Here is a 24652-nt window from a genome sequence, read left to right as displayed (position 1 = left end):
AGACAGATGTTGGTAGGTGGAAACGTACTGCGGCTCTGTCCATAAGATTATGGAAACCACCTATGTCCTCGGGCGGAGAATCAGAGGGGCGAGGAGGTGGTGGAGAAGGAGTGGGGGCCAAGTAATCATCCCATTCCTCTGTAGGATGTTGTGGAGTAGAAATGTCTCCTTCTTCTTGTTCTTCTTCCCCTGAAGTGGAACCTTCATCTCTAGGGGGTGCAGCTAACACCGAGTGTGATGTTGATCTTGGAGTAGCTGGAGGAGGAGGAGCATTGCCTGGCGTCACCGTAGAGACCGGCGCCGGTGGTTGACCTTCCACTGGAAACCTTCTCCTATAATCCTGAAGCATGGATTGTAAATCCTGGATTAAGGAGGAATGCATTTCTACGGTGTCTCTGTGTTGAGGCTCCCGTGTTTCATAGTATTGGTCCTGATGAGAGTAGTATGGTTGATACTGTTCATACTCATTCTCTTCATCGTCATCTTGATATTTGACATGGAGCTGCGAAGGGCTATGTGCATCTCCAAAAGGACCTTCGTCCGATTCCTCCCAGTCAAGAAGATGACTGGGTAGTAAAGCTGACACCTTATTTGGAGATGTGTCGGTAGGATAAACATCCTGTGCAGGTAGACTTCTGATGCTGACCATGGCTCGGAGAGCTGGAGACCTGGAAGAGGTAGGAATTGCCTCAACGTGTCCGCTAGGCATCACTGCTGTCGATGGCGTGAAAGTAGATGCAGCCGTGGATGGTGCAGATTTTTCCATCGACGGTGGTCTCGTCGACGGTAGTCTCGTCGACGGTGGAGTCGCCGACGATGGTTTCACCGACGATGGTCGCGCCGACGATGGTCTCGCCGACGATGGTCTCGCCGACGATGGTTTAGTCGACGGTAGTGTCGTCGACGGTAGTGTAGTCGACGGTAGTTTCTTTGACCCCATCGATGGCGATAGTGCCGATGAGAATGATGTGGGTGAGGTTATAGTCGACGGGGCAGTCGTCGACGGTGCCGATGGAGTCTGGAGAGAAGGGATCGGACCCCTTACCGTCGATGTTAAGGTCGTCGACGCTGACGACGGTCTGGTCGACGATGAAGTGGAGACGGTAGATGTAGGTACCGTCGTCACGGTCGTCGACGTTGTCGTCGTCGTTGTTCTAATTTTCAGAGTCATCTTTCCAGAAGTAGAAGGCTCTGAAGAAGGAGATAGATGGTAAGACTCCTTCTTTTGAAGAGGAGAGGAAGGCTCAGAGGAGACTGAAGTCTGTAAGCCCTTCCCATGATGAGATTTCTGCCTCTTTCTGGATTTCTCTATGTGGCCTAGGTCCTCAGATCTGGACCTTTTATGTGGCCTCTCTGACCCACTCTCCTCACCTGAAGTACAGGATTTGGCCTGTAACCATGTCAGGAGTCTGCCCTCCCGGTCTCTGAGGGTCTTTGTGGAGAAGGTGCGACATATTTTGCAGTCCTTAACCTGATGTTGTGGGTAGAGACAGTACAAACATTCTTGATGTGGGTCATCCACATGGAACCTTGTCTTCCCACAGGTCTTGCAAGGGCGGAAAAGGCCTTTTCTTGAGAGAAAATCCCTGAAGTAGAAGAAAAAACTGAGCAGAGCTCAGGTAGACTCCCTTCACACGACGTGCAGTAGAAAATCTGAGGAAGAGAGCTTCTCTGGAGAAGGTTCTAGAGGGTGCTGGTGCCTGATTGGACAGCAGGCAGGTTTGGGTCCTTTCACAAAAGGACATGGATAGGCTATATGAGCAAGCTCTGACTGCATTATAGCCTATGGCAAAACATTTTTTTTAATTATTTATTGCTATTTTATGTACCGTGGGACTCCCACTTCGACGACGGGGATGATTCAAGCATGTGAATTTATGAAAGATCCAATACTGGATAACACTCCATTTTCTCTAACTCTGGGGGAGACATGTTATGTTGTGTCGTGATACAGCTACTTGTATAGCAGACGCGTGCCACAGGAGTGGCCATGTAGCAGACTTGGGGATGCTCAGATGAGCTTAGATACACTGTTCTGGATTTCCTGGATTCGTGTAAACACACTGTTCTGTATTGTTCAGTTATGGGTGATTATGTATGTGTGTGTGCAAGAGAGTGTGTGCAAGTGTGTGCGTGGGAGTATGTGTGACTGAGAAAGAGTGCGTGTGTGTGTGTGCGTGCGTGTGTGTGCATGCGTGTATGTATGCACTCAGTTACTAAGGAACACCCACCTGAGATTGACGGTTAAAACGTTCATTGTGCAGAGTGCACGAGGGTACGGGAGCCGGACACTGAGGGTGGCATGCTGTCAGATCACTGGACTGTGGCACTGCACCACAGTATTCGTGATAGGCAGTGGGCAGGTAAAGGGGTACAGCAAGGACATTCACGCTGCAGAGGGTGAGCATGCTGTTAGTGTGGCAGAGGCATGATGCTGGCAGCAGTGGGCTCTTGTCACTGTGGTGGGTCAAGAAATAAAGGGCAGGTATGGGGGGTTGGAGTCTCCAGGTCAGACCCTACTCTAGAGCAAAGATAGGAAGGGGCAGTAGCACTAACAAGGAAACCAAGGGGTGTGGTGTGGTGTGGCGATGACAGCAAAGCATTGCAAGTTACTGACCCTATGCTGCGGTGCACAAAAAAGTGTGCACACTGGAGAAGTTCATAGAGGGAGCATGCAGGGGCGAAATGAAAGATGCTGGCTGAAAAAAGCGCATTGCCAGAGGCGTTCAGCTCTGGTTCTCCATCGGATGTATCACAAAGACAGCTGTGCAGGAAGATGGAGTGATGCATGGCAGAGGTTGTACAGACTGGCATTAGGGGTGCACTGTCTGGGACGTGCTGGCATGAGAGAGGTGTTTTAGAGGAGCCAGAATGGGTGAACGGAGGATAAATGTTGAGAGTGACACACTGGTACATGGGCTCTGTCTGAGGGATGGTGCAGGAGTGCTGGCTGTGGGCAGATGTAGGATCGCTGGCTGTAGCATGGTGTTGGAGAGCTGGCTGTGGGATGGTGTTGGAGCGCTGGCTGTGGGATGGTGTAGGAGCACTGGCTGTGGGATGGTGTAGGAGCGCTGGCTGTGGGATGGTGTAGGAGCGCTGGACGTGGGATGGTGTAGGAGCGCTGGCTGTGGAAAGGTGCAGGAGTGTTGTTTGTGGGAAGGTGTAGGAGCACTGGCTGTGGGATGGTGTAGGAGTGCTGGCTGTAGGACGGTGTAGGAGCACTGGCTGTGAGATGATGTAGGCGTGTTGGATGTGGGAAGGTGTATGAGCGCTGGCTGTGGGATGGTGTAGGAGCACTGGCTGTGGGATGATGTAGGAGTGTTTGATGTGGGAAGGTGTAGGAGCGCTGGCTGCGGGATGGTGCAGGAGCGCTGGCTGCGGGATGGTGTAGGAGCGCTGGCTGTGGGATGGTGTATGAGCGCTGTCTGTGGGATGGTTGAGGAGCACTGGCTGTGGGATGATGTAGGAGTGTTGGATGTGGGAAGGTGTATGAGCGCTGTCTGTGGGATGGTGTAGGAATGTTGGATGTGGGATGGTATAGGAGTGTTGGATGTTGTCAGATGTAGGAGCGCTGGCTGGGGGACGGTGTAGGAGCACTGACTGTGGGATGGTGTAGGAGCACTGGCCTTGGGATGGTGTAGGAGGCTGTGGGATGGTGTAGGAGCACTGGCTGTGGGATGGTGTAGGAGGCTGTGGGATGGTGTATGAGTGTTGGATGTGGGCAGATGTAGGAGCGCTGGCTGTGGGATGGTGTAGGAGGTTGTGGGATGGTGTAGGAGCACTGGCTGTGGGATGGTGTAGGAGTGTTGGATGTGGGCAGATGTAGGAGCACTGGATGCGGGATGGTGTAGGAGCGCTGGCTGTGGGATGGCGTAGGAGCGCTGGTTGTGGGGATGGTGTAGAAGCGCTGGCTGTGGGATGGTGTAGAAGGGCTGGCTTAGGATGGTGTAGGAGCGCTGGCTGTGGGACGATGTAGGAGCGCTGGCTGTGGGACAGTGTAGGAGCGCTGGCTGTGGGATGGTGTAGGAGCGCTGGCTGTGGGATGGTGTAGGAGACTGTGGGATGGTGTAGGAGCGCTGTCTGTGGGATAGTGTAGAAGCGCTGGCTTGGGATGGTGTAGGAGCGCCGGCTGCGAGATGGTGTAGGAGCGCTGGCTGTGGGACGATGTAGGAGCGCTGGCTGTGGGACGGTGTAGGAGCGCTGGCTGTGGGATGATGTAGGAGCGCTGGCTGTGGGACGGTGTAGGAGCGCTGGCTGTGGGATGGTGTAGGAGCGCTGGCTGTGGGATGGTGTAGGAGGCTGTGGGATGGTGTAGGAGCGCTGTCTGTGGGATAGTGTAGTAGTCTTGGATGTGGGCAGATGTATGAGCGCTGGCTGTGGGATGGTGTAGGAGTGTTGGATGTGGAAATTGTATAAGTGCTGGCTGTGAGATGATGTATGAGCGCTGGCTGTGGGATGATGTAGGAGTGTTGGAGGTGGGCAGATGTAGGAGCACTGGCTGTGGGATGGTGTAGGAGTGTTGGATGTAGACATATGTAGGAGTGCTGGCTGTGGGATGGCGTAGGAGTGTTGGATGTGGGCAGATGTAGGAGCGCTGTCTGTGGGAAGGTGTAGGAGTGTTGGATGTGGGAAAGTGTTGGATGTGGGAAGGTGTAGGAGTGTTGGATGTGGGATGGTGCAGGAGTGTTGGATGTGGGCAGATGTTAGAGCACTGGCTGTGGGATGGTGAATAAGGATAAGTTACTTACCTGTAAATCCTAGTTCTCTTCCAGGGGTATCCTCATCAAAGTCATAAACGTTGAATATTCCCGCCCTTGTGTGGGGACCCCGGAGCATATACCAAATATACACATATCATACATGTGTAATAAATAATCATGCAGGCTATCATGTTAAAAACAGGCTAAAAATGCTTTATTTCTATGAAGTTTTTTTTATTTTTATATTAAATACTACAATAGAGCATAAATATGTACCCAAGCTCCTAAAACTAGGCTTATTGAAGTGAGCAGTAGCAAACTCTAGAGAAAAAATAGAAAAAACTGCATTGAAAAACACTGAAGCATTCTTAGCCAATAGGCTGCATGCAGGTTAACACAGGAGAACCATAAAAACTTTGGCACCGTGCCTTTAAGACTCTGAGCACCTCCAGTATCCCACCATGCCTCAGGGGTGAAGGAAAGGTGACAGTTGGTTCACAGTTAGGTCAGTTCTTTTTACGGTGACAATTTGTATAACTGATTCAAAACACAGTCTGTCCTGCACTTCTAGGAGACGTGCGTCCGGGGAGGAGGGTGGGTTGTTTATGACTTTGATGAGGATACCCCTGGAAGAGAACTAGGATTTTACAGGTAAGTAACTTATCCTTCTCTTCCAGGGGATCCTCATTAATAGTCATAAACATTGAATAGATTAGCAAGCCTATCCCTAAACCCAGCGGACTGTCCGATAGAAGTGCAGGAATAAATATGTCTTACGCAAATAGATTTCTTAGAGAGGCCTGCCCCACTTGGGCATCCGCTCTTGCATCTGAGTCTAAACAATAATGTCTTGTAAACGTATGGACAGACTTCCATGTAGCAGCTTTACAAATCTCAGATATCGGAACATTGTTAAGGAGAGCAGCAGTAGCCGCTTTACCCCTTGTGGAATGCGCTCTAGGCCGCGCTAGCAATTGTCTATTAGCTAGCTGGTAAGTATTAACAATGCAAGAAACTATCCATCTTGATATTGTTCGCTTAGAAGCTGCCTCTCCTGTCCTTAAATGACCATAGTTTACAAACAAGCGGTTAGAGTGTCTAATCGATTTTGTCTTGTCCAGATAAAATTTCAGCACTCTTTTCAAGTCTAATGAGTGCAATGCTTTCTCTGCCGGAGTCTCCGGATTGGGAAAGAACGTCGGTAAAGTTATGGTCTGATTAATATGGAATTCTGACACCACCTTCGGAAGGAAAGATGGGTGAGTTCGAAGAACCACTCTATTGTCATGAAAAACCGTGTTCGGTTCTTTTGCAGACAAGGCCTGGATTTCACTGACCCTCCTCGCTGAAGTAATGGCCACTAGAAAAGCCGTCTTCCACGTAAGGTGTTGTAAAGAGGCCTTATGGATAGGCTCGAAAGGAGGGCCCATAAGTTTTGCCAGGACTATGTTCAGTTCCCATGGAGGAGAAGGCCTCCGAATTGGCGGAAAAACTTTCTTCAAACCTTCTAAGAAATCCTTGACTACAGGTTTTGTAAAGAAGGATTCCTGAGAAGGCGATTTGCGATAGGCAGTAATAGCAGACAAATGTACCTTAATAGATGATACCTGCAGACCGGACTTCGCTAGATGAAGCAAATAGGACAGTATGACATCCTCCTGCGCCCGTATGGGATTATGACCTTGCTGACAGCACCATATGTAGAATCACTTCCACTTAAAAGCGTAGGAACGCCGCGTGGAAGGTCGTTTGGACTCTTTCAAGATGCTCATGCACTCCTGCGAGAGTCCTAGGTGCCCATACTGCAGGAATTCAGGAGCCATGCTGTTAAGCTCAGAGAGGGTAGGTTGGGATGTAGAATCCTGCCCTCCATTCTGCTCAGAAGATCCGGTCTGCACGGCAGCCTCCTGTGAGGTTCTTCCGACAGGTTGAGGAGATCCGTGTACCAGAACTGTCGGGGCCATTGCGGCGCTATAAGAATCATTCTGGTCCTGGATCTGTAAAGTTTGCTGTTCACTGCCGGAATGAGGGGAATCAGCGGAAAAGCGGAAAGAAATGTCCCTGACCAGTCGATCAACAGGGCATTCCCTCGAGATCCCGGACGGTAGAACCTGGATGCGAAGTCTGGGCATTTCTTGTTTACTTCGTCTGCGAAGAGGTCCAGTTGAGGCCGACCCCATTGCGCGAAGATGTATTCTGCGACTTCGCCGTGCAGGACCCAATCGTGAACGTCCTCCAGGTGTCTGCTTAGAAAGTCTGCTTCCACGTTCTGCTGACCTGGCAGGTGAACTGCTGTAATTGACATTCCTCTGGCCAGGAGCCAATGCCATATCGCTTGGGACTCTCGCGATAGGGGTAGGGACCTCGTTCCCCCCTGTTTGTTCAAGTAATACATCGTGGTTGTATTGTCCGTCTGTATCAAGAGAGTTTTCCCCTGAATTAGCGGTATGAAAGACTTGAGAGCGAGATGGACCGCTCTGAGTTCTAGCAGATTGATGTGGTACTGCTTTTCCTTGTCTGACCACAGACCCTGCGCTTGAAAAGGACCCAGATGAGCCCCCCATCCCTGAAGAGATGCATCCGTTACTAGGGTGTCGGATGGAAGCACCTGGTGAAACGGAGCACCCACTGACAGGTGAGGTCTGTGCATCCACCATCTCAATGACTGAAGTGCTACCTCCGGTAGCCGCACCGTGTCCTCCCAGCGACCTGTTCTTTGGCTCCAGTTGGTCTCCAATGCCTCTTGGAGGGGTCTCATGTGGAGTCTGGCATTTGGGACAATAAAAATGCACAATGCCATGGAGCCCAGTAGTGATGTCACCTGACGTGCCGTAGGTGCGCTGGCTCTCAACAGGTCCTGGCACTTCTTGTTTATTGAGGATAGTCGTTCCTCCGAAGGATACACTTTTTGTAGTTCTGTGTTTATGATAGCTCCTAGGTAGTGAAGATTCTGCGTTGGAGTCAAGGTTGACTTCTGGTAATTGACCTGAAGACCTAGAGCTTCGCAAACTCCTAGTACAATGTCCCGATGGCTTCTCGTCTGCTCCGGAGAAGAAGCCTTTAGTAGCCAGTCGTCTAGGTATGGATATATGTATATCCTTTGTCTTCGGAGATGTGCCGCCACCACTGCCATACATTTCGAGAAAACTCTTGGGGCAGATTTCAGGCCAAAGGGTAGAACCCTGAACTGGTAATGCTGTAACACTACTCGGAAGTGCAGGAATTTTCGATGTTTTGGAGTTATTGGGATGTGAAAATACGCATCCTGCAGGTCGATGGAGCACATCCAGTCTCCCTGATGTAGTTGAGGGAAAATCTGGTGAAGCGCTAGCATTCTGAACTTCTGCTTCCTTATGTATTTGTTCAGCAGCCGTAGATCCAGGATTGGCCTGAAAACGCCCTCTCGACCCTTCTTTGCCACTAGAAAGTAACGGGAGTAGACCCCCTGTCCTCTTCGTGCAGGTGGAACCTTTTCTATGGCATTCTTTCTTAGGAGGGCGAGAGCCTCCTTGCGTAGCAAGCTGAGATGGATTGTCTTTGGTTGCTGGCAAGCGTGGTGGAGGCTGTTTGAAAAGAAGAGAATAGCCATGTTCGACAATATTGAGCACCCATTTGTCTCTTGTGATAGAGTGCCACTCGTGAAGATAAGCCGTAATACTTCCCCCCACCGGAGTGGTGTACAGTGTCGAGGGAAGCGAGATTTCATTGCTTGGTGGGTGCTTTCGGAGTGGATTGTTGAGGTCTGCTTGACCCTCGCTCCCTTGTGTTTCTTCGTTGAAAAAGAGGGCGTCCCTGTCGCTGCTGTGACCTTTGCGCCCAATGAGGGGTTTGAACCCTCTGCTGGAAAGGGCGCCTATCATACGGCCTGTACCTCCTCCTGAAATCTTTCTTTCTTTCGAGGCCCACCGCCTTCAAGGTATCCACCTCTGTCTTCATGCGGGCCATCTCTTCGTCTGCATGGGCACCGAATAGAGAGTTCCCGGCAAATGGGAGATTCAGGATGCGTTGTTGTGCTTCCTGTTTCAAGCCAGTGAGCCTCAGCCAGGAAGATCTCTTCGCACAGATACCATGTGCGTACCCATGAGCAGCCAAATCCGCCCCATCCGCTGCCGCACTGATAACCTGGTTGGATACCAGGCATCCTTCTTGTAGTATCTCCTGGAAATCTTGCCTGTCTTCTCTGGGCAATTTTTCTGTAAATCTACTGAGGGAATCCCACAGAGAACAATCGTACCTGCCCAGGAGCGCAGACGCACTGGAGACCTTCATTGCTGAAGCCGCCGTCCCGCATATCTTCCTCCCTAGAGAGTCTAGATGCCTGCTCTCTTTATCCGGGGGTACCGTGGATGAAGATGCCACCGAGTGGGTCTTACGGGCGGCAGCTATGATCACCGAGTCCGGTGGCGGATCCTTTCTAAGGAATAAAGGGTCTTGTTCTGGAGCCTTGTATTTCTTAAGAATCCTAGCCGGGGCAGACTTAAGCGAGGCTGGGGCCAGAAAAGTGTCCATGGTTGGCTGCAGCAAGCCAGGCACTAGAGGCAGCAACTTTTTCGACGCTGATCTCTGTTGTAGAGTCTCAAAGATGATCGATGAGGAGGTAGATGGTTCTGGAACCTCTATGTTGAGTTTCTGCGCTCCTCTTAGCAACACCTCGTTGAATGTGGTAATATCATCCACCGGTGAGACTCTAGCAGGTGGTGAATCTGTAAGGGTGGGTGAGTAACGCCCGACAGAAGAACCTGATGAAGACCAAGAGGGTGATCTTCTCCTTGACCGCGACCTGGATCTCCGTTGAGAGCGAGATCTGCTGCGAGACGCTGTAGCAGAGCGTCTAGGCCTCGCGGTCGGTTGGCGAGGAGCTGAACGAGCCCGTTCTGCCCTGGCTGTCGGTGATGGCGTTCTTGGCAGGGAGGCAGTAGGTGAATACATTCGCGAATACTGCGAATCTGGGGAGGCCGCTGGTCTGTTGAGGCTCTCCAGCCATCTCGGAGATAGATTGATGGGCGAGACATGCCCAGATGATGCCGCTCTTGACCGAGAAGAGTCGCTCGGTATGGAGACCACTGGAGATGGCGCCTTGTCTGGCGTGGGGCGATGTTCTGCTCCCTGTGGGACAGGTAAAACCTGCGTCGACGTCGATGGCTGTTTCGACGTCGAAGGGCGCCCAGCCGGTTGGTCCTGCCTCGACGTTGAGTGCCTCGACGTTGAGTGTCTTGACGTCGAACGACGTTCCTTGGATCTCGACCTGCTCGCCGTCGTGTGACTCGACGTGGAGCGATGGGAGGTCGACGGCGGATGTTTCTCGTGCCGTCGTGGTGATCTCGACGCCGTGTGTCCTGACGTCGGGGGGCGCACAGCCTTTGGCGGCGACCGGGCACGCCGGCGATGGCTCGACTTCGATCGGCGGGTTGCCGTCGACGGAGACCTGCCCCTGCTCTGATGTTCCCTCGACGCCGTTCCCTTCGACGTCGGGTGTGTCGCCGTCGGCGGCGAGCTATGTCGGTGAGGCGGTGGTAGCGACGACGTCGACGGTGAACAAACAGGCACTTTCCTACCTGTCGACGTCGACCGGGCCATTCTCTCTTGAGAATGGCCTTCTGGCTGTCTGGGAAGTGAGGAAGACGATGTTCTTTTCCTCTCCTGAAGCCCATGAAGCCGGATCTTCTCTCTGTCTTTTCAGAGTCCTCCTAGACATGTTCTTGCAGTACTTACAAGTGTCAGGGCAGTGACTCTGAGGCAGGCACACTATGCACAGAGAGTGGGGATCTGACTGGGCCTTCTTCTTCCCACAAGCAGGGCATTTGACAAAAAGAGAAGGCATTTTTCTGTCAGAAAAAACCTTCCTAGCTCAGACAAAGATGTTATTTGTCGAGTGAAAAGTGAAAAAACGCTTTTTTAAAGAATTTTTCTGAGAAAAACTCAGAAAAACTGAGAGCTCAATGCTCCAGGATCCTCTCAGAAGAAGCCAGAAAAAAGAACTGACCTAACTGTGAACCAACTGTCACCTTTCCTTCACCCCCATGGTGGGATACTGGAGGTGCTCAGGGTCTTAAAGGCACGGTGCCAAAGTTTTTATGGTTCTCCTGTGTTAACCTGCATGCAGCCTATTGGCTAAGAATGCTTCAGTGTTTTTCAATGCAGTTTTTTCTATTTTTTCTCTAGAGTTTGCTACTGCTCACTTCACTAAGCCTAGTTTTAGGAGCTTGGGTACATATTTATGCTCTATTGTAGTATTTAATATAAAAAAAAAATTTTTTTAAAAAAACTTCATAGAAATAAAGCATTTTTAGCCTGTTTTTAACATGATAGCCTGCATGATTATTTATTACACATGTATGATATGTGTATATTTGGTATATGCTCCGGGGTCCCCGCACAAGGGCGGGAATATTCAATGTTTATGACTATTGATGAGGATCCCCTGGAAGAGAAATGCTGGCTGTGGCATGATAAAAGAGCGTCAGCTGTAAGATGGTGGGGGAATGCTGGCCGTGGGCTAGTATGGGAGTCCATGCTTTGCGCTGGAGACAAAGGGCTGGCTGTGAGATACCAAAAAGCATTGGTTGTGGGATGGTATAGGAAAGTATGATGTAGGTCAGAGTACAATCATGGGCTGCAGCATGGTGAAAGAACACTCAAAGTGGGATGGTGTAGGAGCGCTGGCTGTGGGATATTTACAGGGCTGGCTTTGGGATGTTTACAGGACGCTGGCTGTGGGATGATGACAGGACGCTGGCTGTGGGATGATGACAGGGCACTGGCTGTGGGATGGTGTAGAAGCGCTGATTTTGGGTGCTGACAGGGCGCTGGTTGAGGGATGAAGTCAGGGCTGTGGGATGCTGACAGGGCTGGCAGTGGGATGCTGACAGGGCACTGGCTGTGAGATGGTTTAGCAGTACTGAAAGTGGGATGCTGACAGGGTGCGTGCTGGCTGTGGGATGGTGTATCAGAGATGACTGTGGGATGCTGACAGGGCGCTGGCTGTGTGATGGTGTAGCAGTGCTGACTGTAATGCTGACAGGGTGCTGGTTGTGGGATGAAGACAGGGCTGCGGTATGCTGACAGGGCTGGCGGTGGGATGTTGACAGGGCACTGGCTGTGGGATCGTGTAGCAGTGCTGACTGTGGGATGCTGACAGGGTGCTGGCTGTGAGATGGTGTAGCAGCGCTGACTGTGGGATGCTGATAGGGCGCTGGCTGTGGGATGCTGACAGGGCACTAGCTGGGGGATGATGTAGGAGCGCTGACTGTGGGATGCTGACAGGGCGCTGGCTGTGGGATGAAGAGAGGGCGCTGGCTGTGGAATGATGACAGGGCACTGGCTGTGGAATGATGACAGGGCACAGGCTCTGGGATGCTGACAGGGTTGGCTGTGGGATGCTGACAGGGCACTGGCTGTGAGATGGTGTAGCAGCGCTGACTGTGGGATGCTGACAGGGTGCTGGCTGTGGGATGGTGTATCAGAGATGACTGTGGGATGCTGACAGGGCGCTGGCTGTGGGATGGTGTAGCAGTGCTGACTGTGGGATGCTGACAGGGTGCTGGTTGTGGGATGAAGACAGGGCTGCGGTATGCTGACAGGGCTGGCGGTGGGATGCTGACAAGGCACTGGCTGTGGGATGGTGTAGCAGTGCTGACTGTGGGATGCTGACAGGGTGCTGGCTGTGGGATGGTGTATCAGAGCCAACTGTGGGATGCTGACAGGGTGCTGGCTGTGAGATGGCGTAGCAGTGCTGACTGTGGGATGCTGACAGGGTGCTGGTTGTGGGATGAAGACAGGGCTGCGGTATGCTGACAGGGCTGGTGGTGGGATGCTGACAGGGCACTGGCTGTGGGATGGTGTAGCAGTGCTGACTATGGGATGCTGACAGGGTGCTGGCTGTGGGATGGTGTATCAGAGCCAACTGTGGGATGCTGATAGGGCGCTGGCTGTGGGATGCTGACAGGGCTGGCTGTGGGATGCTGACAGGGCACTAGCTGTGGGATGATGTAGGAGCGCTGACTGTGGGATGCTGACAGGGTGCTGGCTGTGGGATGATGAGAGGGCGCTGGCTGTGGAATGATGACAGGGCACTGGCTGTGGAATGATGACAAGGCACTGGCTCTGGGATGCTGACAGGGCTGGCTGTGGGATGCTGACAGGGCACTGGCTGTGGGATGGTGTAGCAGGGCTGACTGCGTGATGCTGACAGGGTGCTGGCTGTGGGATGATTACAGGGCGCTGACTGTGGGATGCTGACAGGGCACTGGCTGTGGGATGGTGTAGAAGCGCTGACTGTGGGATGCTGACAGGGCGCTGGCTGTGGGATGCTGACAAGGCACTGGCTGTGGGATGGTGTAGCAGTGCTGACTGTGGGATGCTGACAGGGTGCTGGCTGTGGGATGGTGTATCAGAGCTGACTGTGGGATGCTGACAGGGCACTGGCTGTGGGATGGTGTAGCAGCGCTGACTGTGGGATGCTGATAGGGCGGTGGCTGTGGGATGATGACAGGGCCCTGGCTGTGGGATACTTACAGGGCTGGCTTTGGGATGTTGACAGGGCGCTGGCTGTGGGATGCTGACAGGGCGCTGGCTGTGGGATGGTGTAGCAGCGCTGACTGTGGGATGCTGATAGGGCGATGGCTGTGGGATGATGACCGGGCGCTGGCTGTGGGATGCTGACAGGGCGCTGGCTGTGGGATGGTGTAGCAGCGCTGACTGTGGTATGCTGATAGGGCGATGGCTGTGGGATGATGACCGGGCGCTACCTGTGGGATGCTGACAGGGCACTAACTGTGGGATGGTATAGGAGCGCTGACTGTGGGATGTTGTCAGGGTGCTGGCTGTGGGATGATGAGAGGGCACTGGCTGTGGGATGATGACAGGGCACTGGCTGTGGAATGATGACAGGGCGCTGGCTCTGGGATGCTGACAGGGCTGGCTGTGGGATGCTGACAGGGCACTAGCTGTGGGATGGTGAAGCAGCGCTGACTGTGGGATGCTGACAGGGTGCTGGCTGTGGGATGATTACAGGGCGCTGACTGTGGGATGATGAAAGAGAGCTGACTGTGGGATGCTGACAGGGCACTGGCTGTGGAATGAGGACAGGGCGCTGGCTGTGGGATGCTGACAGGGTGTTGGCAGTGGGATGCTGACAGGGCACTGGCTGTGGGATGGCATAGCAGCGCTGAATGTGGGATGCTGACAGGGTGCTGGCTGTGGGATGATGACAGGGCACTGATTGTGGGATGCTGACAGGGCACTAGCTGTGGGATGGCATAGCAGCGCTGAATGTGGGATGCTGACAGGATTCTGGCTGTGGGATGATGACAGGGCACTGACTGTGGAATGCTGACAGGGCACTGGCTGTAGGATGCTGTAGGAGCGCTGACTGTGGGATGCTGACAGGGCGATGGCTGTGGGATGATGAAAGGGGGCTGGCAGTGAGATGATGACAGGGCAATGGCTGTGGGATGATGAATGAGAGCTGACTGTGTGATGCTGACAGGGCGCTGCCTGTGGGATGCTGACAGGGCGTTGCCTGTGGGATGCTGACAGAGCGCTGGCTGTGGGATGCTAACAGTGGCTGTGGGATGATGAAAGACAGCTGGCTGGAGGAAGATGTAGGAGCATTGCCTGTAGGATTGTGAAGGAACACTGCATAGGAATGCAGGCTTTTTGATGGTGGAGTGCTGGCTGTGGAACTGTGGAAGAGAGGCGACTGTGGGATGCTGAAGGAATGCCTACTGCGGGTTGGTAATGGATCATTGGATGTTGGATGGTAAAAGATTAGACTGCTGGATTGTGTAGGAACATTTGGTACGTGTTAGTGAGAGAATGTTGGTGTTAGATGGTGGAAGTGTGTTGGCTGTGGGATGGTGAATCAGCGTTGGCTGTAGGATAGTGAAGTAGGGCTGGGTGTGCGATGGTGCAGTAGGGCTGGCTGTGTGATGGTGAAGGAGAGTTATATGTAGGATGGTAAAGGAATGTTGGCTGATAGTTAGTGCAGGAGCACAGGCTTTCTGATGAGAGCACTGGCTGGGGGATGGTGGAGGAGAGCTGGCTGTGGAATGATAAATAAGATTTCTCTGTGGGATGGTGTAGGAGTGTTTTCTGTGGGTTAATGAAGGAAGGTTGGCTGGGGGATGGCGTAAGATCGTTGGTTGTGGGATGATGATGGAGTGCTAGTCCTATGTAGGAATGCTAGTTGTAGGGAGAGTGAAAGCATGCTCTCAGTAGAAGGAAGGTGCAGTAGCTCAGCAATGGGTGTGGATGGAGCAGGGTCAGTGGTTTCGTCCTTTACTTCATTCTCGACCCACACACGTGCACTCACCTGCAGCAATGGCCCCCACGAGTGGAATCAGCAGAAGATGGATGGGATAGTTCCAGGGCGCAATGATGAGCGCCACGCCGAATGGATCCTTCCGGATATATGCAGTGTCTAGCGTGGTCGCCTGGAAGAAGAACTGTAAGGTTTACACCTAGGGAGGCCATCTTTCCATTATCACTTCCCGGCACTCTTTTCACATGCCTCCAAATAAGGCCATTTTAAATGCTGCGAGTTGGCCAGAGATTGTGATACATAGTATGATTCAGTGGCATGATGCAAAATGATGGGGCCACACTTCAGAATGTGATGAAAGGCCTCAACAGCTCCCACATCTCATTATATTCATTTGCCTTGGGGCTGAATGTGACCCCACTGAAAGATTCCCACCCACCACCACCACCTGGCAGCATGGACTGCAGGGGCCTGTGTTAAGCCCCTAGGGTGATTACTAGTCATACTCTATATGAGTTCCAATCCCTCTACCACTGCTATTGCCACTTTTGAAAGTTTAGAGAATGAAAAACTCTGGTATACTAATGGAATAAAACAGTCTATAGCTTTGAAGCACCAATGGTAAATATCAGTATCTACCACGCATACTGCCCAGTGAAAATATTAGGGACACTTAGAAACAGACTCATACAGGATCTAGGATACTCAACGTCTATTGGTGATCTTACCTCTTTACCTATATATGCTGGAAATAACCGCTGTATTCTAAAGCAGGGCAGGGCCCTCCTCACAGTGACATTTGCATTGGTCGGGTAGTTCCTTAACCCTGCCATCAACATCACTGCTTTCTCTGGTCTAGTCGGAAACTGGAACCAGGAGGCATGGCTTGTAATATAGGCTCCCATTTGGCTGATGGAAGGGTCTATTACACAGACCTACCCCACCGTGAACTACCCGTTCAGGTAGGCCATTCATTATCCACTTTGAGCACCCCACTTTTTGCTCCGACCCTGACGAATGCCCCTGACCTACCAGCACCTAGTGAGGGCAGAAACATGTTGGTCATCCACTTTTGATTTTAGACTCCAGGAGACATTACCCTCCAACGAGCCTCTTCCCCTTGCTTTTAGTCTTACCAGCATGCACCTATATTAAAACTAGCAGCAACTATCAGTGACATGCTTGGTAATTTTATTACTCACCTCATCTGGATCTAAGTAACTATCCAGTAAGTTTAATTTCAGTACTCCCTCTGGTTCTTTTAACCAAGAGGTTGAGTCCGCCCAAGCAGTATCATCTTGCTTGGGTGGGGCTAGGTGGCCATATGATGAAGCATGACACTATTATGTGTGTGAGACCACCTAGTCCGTAAGGGAGACTCCCCCTTCCCCTGTGGGACTACACAGCAACAAACCCCCCCCCTGTCTGGATATTCTCCAACAATGATTCTCTCGCGTTAGGATCCAAAGCGACCTAACCAACACCGATTTAAGACTGACCCAGTCTTACTTTCAGTTCCCTACTACCCCACACCTTTAGTGATTATAGGGTCTATTTACAACCTACATTTTATAGTACGTAAAGTAGTACTTCAGTAGTACATCTCATGTACTACACACTGCTATTCACAAACCTCTATACAAAGAACTCTGCCTCCACCTCTCCTGTCTTTTCTATGCAGAGATTTCTGCTACCAAGACAGAGATCATCCACGTGTAAATATACAATTGAGGTGAAAATGTGGGACTGACCACGGAGTTGTCGGAAAACAGGGAATAACTACTCACCAATGGGAAGGGCTTAGTGAGGGTCATGCTAATACAAACTCAAATCCACAAAAGAGTAAGATTACTGCTATTCACAAACTACACTGCTGAAGTTACTTCATCCTTAAAAGTGGGATAACAGGTTCAAATGTACTCCAGTCCGTCCTTTGAGTAAGTCAATACTACACATGCACAACAACTGGTACTGGAAGACAGAGAAATAAAATAAATTCAATAGGAACTAGTGTTAAGGTAAATAAATTATGAGTTATGTCAATAAATACGTATATATATTTCTGGGAAGAGAAAGATATACAGCTACACAAACATTTAAAACATTGAAATATTAAAAATATAATTATTAAATATTTTAAACTGGAACAATCAATCTAATTTTAAACATAAATTAGACTTATATTAGAAGATTAAAAGTAAGGAATGGTTTCTTAAGTGTAATCCTCGTTCTCTTGGTGGAATCTCCATTGGAATCATAAGCATTGAATAGTCCTGCCCACATGCGGGTCCCCAGAGCACTTCTTTCAGAGTCACATTTTTATAGTACCTTCACCTTATTTCGTAAAGGCCAGGAGGTACATTTGACAGAAGACATTAGTTACTTACCAGTAAGTCCAATCCTCCAACATTGTTTTTTTTTAAATAAATGTACTTGCCTGAATCGTTCCTCGTCATCAGGGTGGGAATCCCTGGTGCATTAAAGTAGAAGTATACAATGTAAAACCATACAGGATACAGTGTGAAATGGTCATAGGCCACAAACAACATTGTATATTTAGTAGCACATCCACCTCATTTGAAAGAATCCAAACTTCCGCCAATGAGGTAGTCGCTTAAGCTCCCCTACTCCCCCAAGGCCACCAATGCTCAGATTTCAAAGCACAAGTGTGAGAGTAATAATGGATGAGCCTCTAACCCGGGAGGAGAGAGGATTGCATGCAAATATATAAAAGATACCAATGTTGGAGAACTGGAGTTACAGGTAAGTCAGTGGTTCCCAAACTTTTTCGATCCCCGGCTCCTTTGACCTATTGGCCGTGTTGGCCACGGCTCCCCATTATGTTACTTTTTTTTGGCGGGTGGGGGAACGTAATCCCAGCCTGTACCTGTACCTACACTATTTACAGTTTGACTTCTTAATTCTTCCGTTCAGGTTCCTGAAAACCATTTATTTTAAATTATTTCTTTTCTTTTGTCATAGGGATATTATTAATGGTACTCTGGCGCCCTCCGCTGGTCACAATAATTAATGCAGGGGGTTTTGTTTCCAAAACCACGGTGAAAAGCTACCGATTAAAAGCACCTCCGAGTGGTTTCCAGACTGTGTGCGGCGCCCCTGTCTAATTTTGACGGCGCACCAAGGAGCCGCGGCGCACAGTTTGGGAACCACTGAGGTAAGTAACTAATTTCTTCTCCAACATTGGATCTTTTACATATCCACATGCGTCAGCTTCTGCGCCAACGTCTAGGCAGTAGTGCTTTGTGAACATGTGCTGGTAGGTGTATGCTAGGTGTCGTTCAAGGACACTCCAGCATAAAGTGCTGTCCTAGTGTAACACGCCCTCACTCTTCCCTCCAGTGGGTGCTTGACGTTTGCATGACAGACGGAAATATAAACTTAGACCCTATGAGCTATCCCTTGCTATGAAGGGGATGACCTGCCCTTGACTGTCCAAAAGACACAAACAATTGGTCCAATTTCCATATGTCCTTTGTCTTGTCTATGTAGAACTTGAGGAATCTACGTAGGTTTAAAGAATTTGACAATGTTTCTGCTGAAGTAGATGGCTTTGGGAAGAAAGACTGAAGATTGACAGGTTCATTTAGGTAAAAATCAGTGAGAACCGTGGGTATAAATTTGGGGTTGGTTCTTAGGATTACTTAGTTCTTTGCGAACCTAAGATAAGGTACCTTGATTGCGAATGCCTGAATTTATTCCTCTGTCCTTGGAGATGTTAAGACCAGAAGAAGCGCTTATTTCCATGAAACAAATTTTAAATGTTGTTATGCATTAGTACGAAAGAAGCTAGCATTAACTGACTAAAGATGGTATTAAGTTCCTCGGGAACTGATGGAGGAACCGCAACTGAAAAATATTTAAGCACACTGTTAGCTAGAGTCACAGATATGGAAGAATTTGATGAGGTTTCAGTCTCAGTGGATGACGTCCGTTATCCCTGCACCTTATACAGAAATGCTTCCATTTGTTGTTTTATGTCTTCGTGGTTGCTGCAGATCGAGCCTGTACCAGAATATTTCTACATTCTTGCGAAATGTCCAAATGGCCAAACTATAGGTGGTCAGGTACCATGCTGTCAAGTTCAGTGACTTAGGGTCGTGATGGAGAATCTCTCCCTGATGTCTGAAAAGTATTTCAGAGAAATGGCTGGATCTGTTGATAACTGCAGCAGTTTGCTGTGCCAATATTGGTGTGGCCATGCTGTGGCAACGAGGATCAGAGTGCAGTGGTCTATCTTTGCCTTCCTCAGCACCCTGGGTATCAGGAAAAAAGAAGGAAAGGTGTAGGCAAATATCTTGGACCAACTGATCGAAAGAGCATTGGTCATCATCCCTGGATGCCAAAACCTGCTTACGAAGCGCAAGCATTTCCTGTGGTTTAGAGTGACAAACAGAAAATGTAATACACCTGTTTCTGTACTAGTTCCCACTTGTTACAATCCTACATTTGCCATCTGAGTGCATATGCCCAATCATTCTGGCAACTTGGGAAATGTTCCACAGAGATGTCGATCTTGTGAGAAATGGCCCAATTTGCTGCTTAGCCTCTTCTGAGAGGGACCAGGATCATGTTCTTCTTTGCTTGGCTATTTGCATTATGATGCTGTGTTGCCTGTTCCGACTAGGACTCTAGGACTGGCTGACCTATTAGCCTGAAAAGAAATGCTTGCAGGCATAGACGAATTCGAACACATTGATGTGAAGTGTCTTTTCTGCATCTGACCGTTTGCCTCTGGCTTAGAGTTCCTGCAGATGAGCTTCCCATCCATCCATGGATGGATCCTTTGTAAGTATCATCTTGTTTGACGCAGGTATAAAAGACAGTCCTGTTTTTGTTTTAAGCATCCTGCAAAGCCTGTTTCTGCCTTCTTCTGACGTGTACAGTATATCCATGGCCAGTTCTATGAAACCAAACATAGCAATGCTCTTGAGACGGACTGTTGATGAGTGTCTCAAAAATGACGGACACAGTAGCTGTTGTAGCCAGTGAGTTGATATTAAATTTGTTGGTACATCTGATAAGAACTTCCCGCGAGGCATGAATATCATCTACAGGAGAAATCCTCACTGGACGTTAGTCTCTCAATGTAGGGGAGTATAGACCAGAAGAAGTGGTCATGTGATGTGATGTGATCTTGACAATCTAGGGCCGAGAATTCTGACTTTGCCTCGAGTGTGACTGGAAGGTCTTGAAGAGTAACAATAACAGTGAGTTCTTGATCTAGACTTAGACCTGTGGACATAGAGGGGGTCATTCTGACCCCCACGGGCGGCGGAAGCCGCCCGCCTGGCGGGAACCGCCAGAAGACCGCAGCGGTCATTATGACTTTCCCGCTGGGCGGGCGGGCGACCGCCAAAAGGCCGCCCGCCCGCCCAGCGGGAAAGCCCCAGCAACGATGAAGCCAGCTCTGAATGGAGCCGGCGGAGTTGCTGGTGTGCGACGGGTGCAGTGGCACCCGTCGCGATTTTCAGTGTCTGCTAGGCAGACACTGAAAATCAATGTGGGGCCCTGTTAGGGGGCCCCAGAAGTGCCCATGCCATTGGCATGGGCACTGCAGGGGCCCCCAGGGGCCCCAAGACACCCGTTCCCGCCAGCCTGGTTCTGGCGGTGAAAACCGCCAGAACCAGGCTGGCGGGAAGGGGGTCGGAATAGCGCCGCCGTGGAGGATTCACAGGGGCAGGGGAAAAACGGTGGGAAACCGCCGGTTTCCCTTTTCTGACCGCGGCTTTACCGCCGCGGTCAGAATTGCCCTTGATGCACCGCCAGCCTGTTGGCGGTGCATCCTCCAACCCCGGCCCTGGCGGTCCATGACCGCCAGGGTCGGAATGACCCCAAGAAGAGTGCCCTCGTGCAGATGCCACTGTTTGAGGTGGTTGTAATGGCTGAGAAGGAATAGGCTTATTGATTTGCTGGTGGAATTACCTCTGGAATAACCAGTTGTGTCAGAGGAGCAGGAGAGTCCACAGGAACCTGAGGAGGTGGTGTAGATAGTGTTAGATATAGACAAGAAGAATCCAGAATGAATACTGGAGAAGCCGATCTGGAAGGAGAAGAGGCTCTGGAGTACTCAGAATCCGATTCTGATGGGAGTCTGTGAGTTTCATTTGAGAAAGCCACTCCGCCGTCTTCTGTTCCACAGCAGAATGATGTCTTACCATCGAATTTCTCAATATCTACACGTCTCAATCTTGAATTTCTCTCAATGTTAATTGTTTCCTCTTCCTCAAAGTTGTTTTTGTCCTCAAAGCGTAAGCAGCCCTCAACAGTGAAAAAGTAGGTGCTGTACCTCTTCTCAATATTGCTGTCCTCAATGTCAAACCATCTCTTCTTCTTTAGGAGTTGTCAGAGGGTGAAATAGTGGCACTGGTAGAGGGAAGTGCCTCTCCTTGCCCCTGAGATATGTCTCCGGCCAGGGAACCTTTCCTTTTCACCACTCTTCATGGCCATATAGGCGAAATTTCTCTTGCTCTCTTAAGGTGCGCCTGTAAAGGGTCCTGCAGTGACGGTATCTCTTGGGATCATCTGTCAAACAAAAGATACAGAACCTCTGCAGGTCTTTTTTCCAATTTCCTACAACATTCTGGGCACTTTGTCAAAAGGGATGACACTTTGTGGTAGAAGAGAAATAATTCCTGTCAAGAAAACATCAGAAAATAGTCTGCACCCTAAAGGATGTCAAGAGAACAACTTTAAAATAGTTTTGGGGATAATTCTTAGAGAAAAAGTCTCAGGAAGGCAGAGCTCCGTTTAGGGATCCTGACAGCAGGAGCTGGAACACATAACTGGGTAAACTGGCACCTGCAGGGCATGATGGGACACTGGGGGTCAGGAGGCAGTTAAAGGTGCCATGCTCTAGTCTCACTCTTACAATACTGTAGCCTTTGTAGTTACATTGCCTCATCCTTCATTGTTACTTCACTTTGAAAGAAAACTAAAAGAATTTGTGAAGGATGTTTTTAAAATATAATTTTTTCTTCTCTAAAGTGACATTTTTAAGGTTATATATATTTTTGTTATCCATCTTTTATAGCACATTAACTGGAAATTGGGCTTCAAAATTATTCACAATTACCTTCCGCCCTTTCCGAAATGAGGCGAAAATTCAATAAAAATGTTACTTTGAAGGAAGTGCTCCGAAGTCCCCGCACGAAGGCGGAACTGTTCAGCGCTTATGATTTCGATGGAGATCACCCTAAGAGAGAATTTAAATTAATTTGTGTTTAATTAATTAATTAAACACATTACTTTAAACAAATGTTATTAGATATTAAATAAAAATAAAAATGTTGGAGAATTTGGAATTTATTTGTAATTATGGTTTAAATAAAATTTGATGACTTAGGGGGTTATTACAACTTTGGAGGAGGTGTTAATCCGTCCCAAAAGTGACGGTAAAGTGACGGATATACCACCAGCCGTATTACGAGTACATTATATCCTATGGAACTCGTAATACGGCTGGTGGTATATCCGTCACATTTGGGACGGATTAACACCTCCTCCAAAGTTGTAATAACCCCCTTAATGTGCTGTGACATTGTCTTTTTCATTGGTTCTAGATCAGTAATACATTTTAAAACTTTATTTACATTAGTACTATACATTATAAAAATTGGAAGTATTGAACGTGGGGGGTATTTGAACTGGATGGGGTAGCCGTTCTGGATAATATCAAAGACTCATTGTCAGTGGTTATTAAGAGCCTCATTCTGACCCTGGCGGTCCGGGGTCGGAGGATGCACCGCCAACAGGCTGGCGGTGCATCCAGGCCAATTCTGACCGCGGCAGTAAAGCCGCGGACAGAAAAGGGAAACCGGCGGTTTCCCGCCGGTTTTGCCCTGGCCTAAAGAATCCTCCATGGCGGCACTGCAGGCAGCGCCGCCATGGGGATTCCGACCCCCTTCCCGCCAGCCTGGTTCTGGCGGTTTTGACCGCCAGAACCAGGCTGGCGGGAACGGGTGTCGTGGGGCCCCTGGGGGCCCCTGCAGTGCCCATGCCAATGGCATGGGCACTGCAGGGGCCCCCTAACAGGGCCCCACATTGATTATCAGTGTCTGCATAGCAGACACTGAAAATCGCGACGGGTGCAACTGCACCCGTCGCACAAAAGCAACTCCGCCGGCTCCATTCGGAGCCGGCTTCATCGTTGCTGTGGCTTTCCCGCTGGGCGGGCGGGCGGCCTTTTGGCGGTCGCCCGCCCCCCCAGCGGGAAAGTCATAATGACCGCTGCGGTCTTTTGACCGCTGTACGGTCATCTGGCGGTTCCCGCAAGGCGGGCGGCTTCCGCCGCCCGCGGGGGTCAGAATGACCCCCTAATTTCCTCTCTTGTTAAGTCATGTGAAACACCCGCTCCCTCCTGAGCGGAAAACAAAACAGGGGCCATGAGATTCTCATTGTTTTAATGCTGTGTGTGATTTTGAAGAATATTGAGGATGCATCTGCTGCTGTTGCTGCTTACCTCTTCCTCTATTTTTTCTAGTATAGAATTGTTGTTGCTAGCGTTGCTGTCGATTACTTTGAGACTGAGAATAGAAGGATCATTGAGTGGAATTAACCCTCTGTCCGGACTGAAATCTATAGTCCCTGTGATGATATTAGGAACAGTAGAATGTTTCCTTTTCTCTAAACCCACTGCTCTCAGGGTTTCTGACTATTTTTTCATTCTTTCCATCTCTTAGCCCGTGTTGGGACCTAAAAGGACTGGACTGGTGAAAGAAAAGTTCATCATTTTTAGCTGAGCTCAGGTTTTAGGGAAGTCAGTCTTAGCCAAGACAGCTGCGCAGAGAGATACCGTTGCTGAATTGTGCAATAGCCAAATCTGCCTCCTCCATCGCTACACTGATAGATTGGTTTGAGACAGTTTGACCTCCTTGCACAATTTCCATAAAGACGCGTCTACTATCTTTTGGCAGAGCATCTGCAAATCCAGCGAATGAGGCTCATAAAACTGGATCATAACTCACCAATAGGACAGATGCACTGGAGCTTTTGAACAGCTGCAGAGTTTTCTTCCCACTGCATTCAGTCTTCTACTTTCCTTGTCAGGGGGAATCGAAGTCTCTGGAGGTGAAAGATGTTTTTTTCTGACTGCAGAAACTATGACTGAGTTGGGTTTGGGATCTTGCCTTAGGGAGATAGGGTCTTGTGAGGAGGACTTGTATGTTTTTGTAAAGTCGAGGAGTTGCTGCTTTAACAGTGGATGGAGTAAGGAACTTTTCTTCTGCAAGCTATGAAAATCCCGGTACCAAAGGTAAAGTAGTACTTGGTGAAGCTCTTGGTTCCAGAGTCTCCATTATAACAGAAACTGAAGTCTGTGGTATTTGAAATTGGATATTTAATTTGTTAGCACCTCTGACTGAGACATTTTGCAAAGTCAGAACATCATATATAAGAGATGGACTAGGAAGTGACGCTGCTGGAGAAGTAGGAGAGTATGTGGAGTAGGAGTCAGTGGAATAAGTCCTAGATGGTGAAGGAGACTGAGAAGGTGTTCTTCTTTGTCATCTTCTTGGGGTGGAATGTCCTGGCGTAGAATGTAGCGGAGGACCTTCAGTGTGTGGTAAAACAGTGGTAAAGACCTCGACTCTGAATCCAATATCTACACTATAGGACTTATAGGAGAAATAGGTCTTGGAGGCAAATTTAGAGGAGGAAGATGTCCTTGAACAGG

At 49.7% G+C, this 24652-nt stretch overlaps 1 protein-coding gene across 6 annotated transcripts in view; it reads right to left on the bottom strand.

Annotated features, from left to right (window-relative positions):
- Window positions 1-24652, bottom strand: part of LOC138293662 (aldehyde dehydrogenase family 3 member B1-like) — a 144987-nt gene that overhangs the window by 68707 nt on the left and 51628 nt on the right. For 3 of the 6 annotated variants that reach the window (XM_069232963.1, XM_069232964.1, XM_069232960.1), the window contains exon 4: window positions 15013-15133. In XM_069232963.1, the coding sequence (XP_069089064.1) occupies window positions 15013-15133 (121 nt within the window). Of the gene's footprint in view, window positions 1-15012; window positions 15146-24652 lie in introns of all 6 variants that reach the window. The other 3 variants (XM_069232961.1, XM_069232962.1, XM_069232959.1) reach the window with 1 other exon arrangement.

This window comes from Pleurodeles waltl, chromosome 4_2, assembly GCF_031143425.1.
Source record: "Pleurodeles waltl isolate 20211129_DDA chromosome 4_2, aPleWal1.hap1.20221129, whole genome shotgun sequence".
NCBI lineage: Eukaryota > Metazoa > Chordata > Amphibia > Caudata > Salamandridae > Pleurodeles > Pleurodeles waltl.
This window is presented reverse-complemented; position numbering and strand designations above follow the sequence as displayed.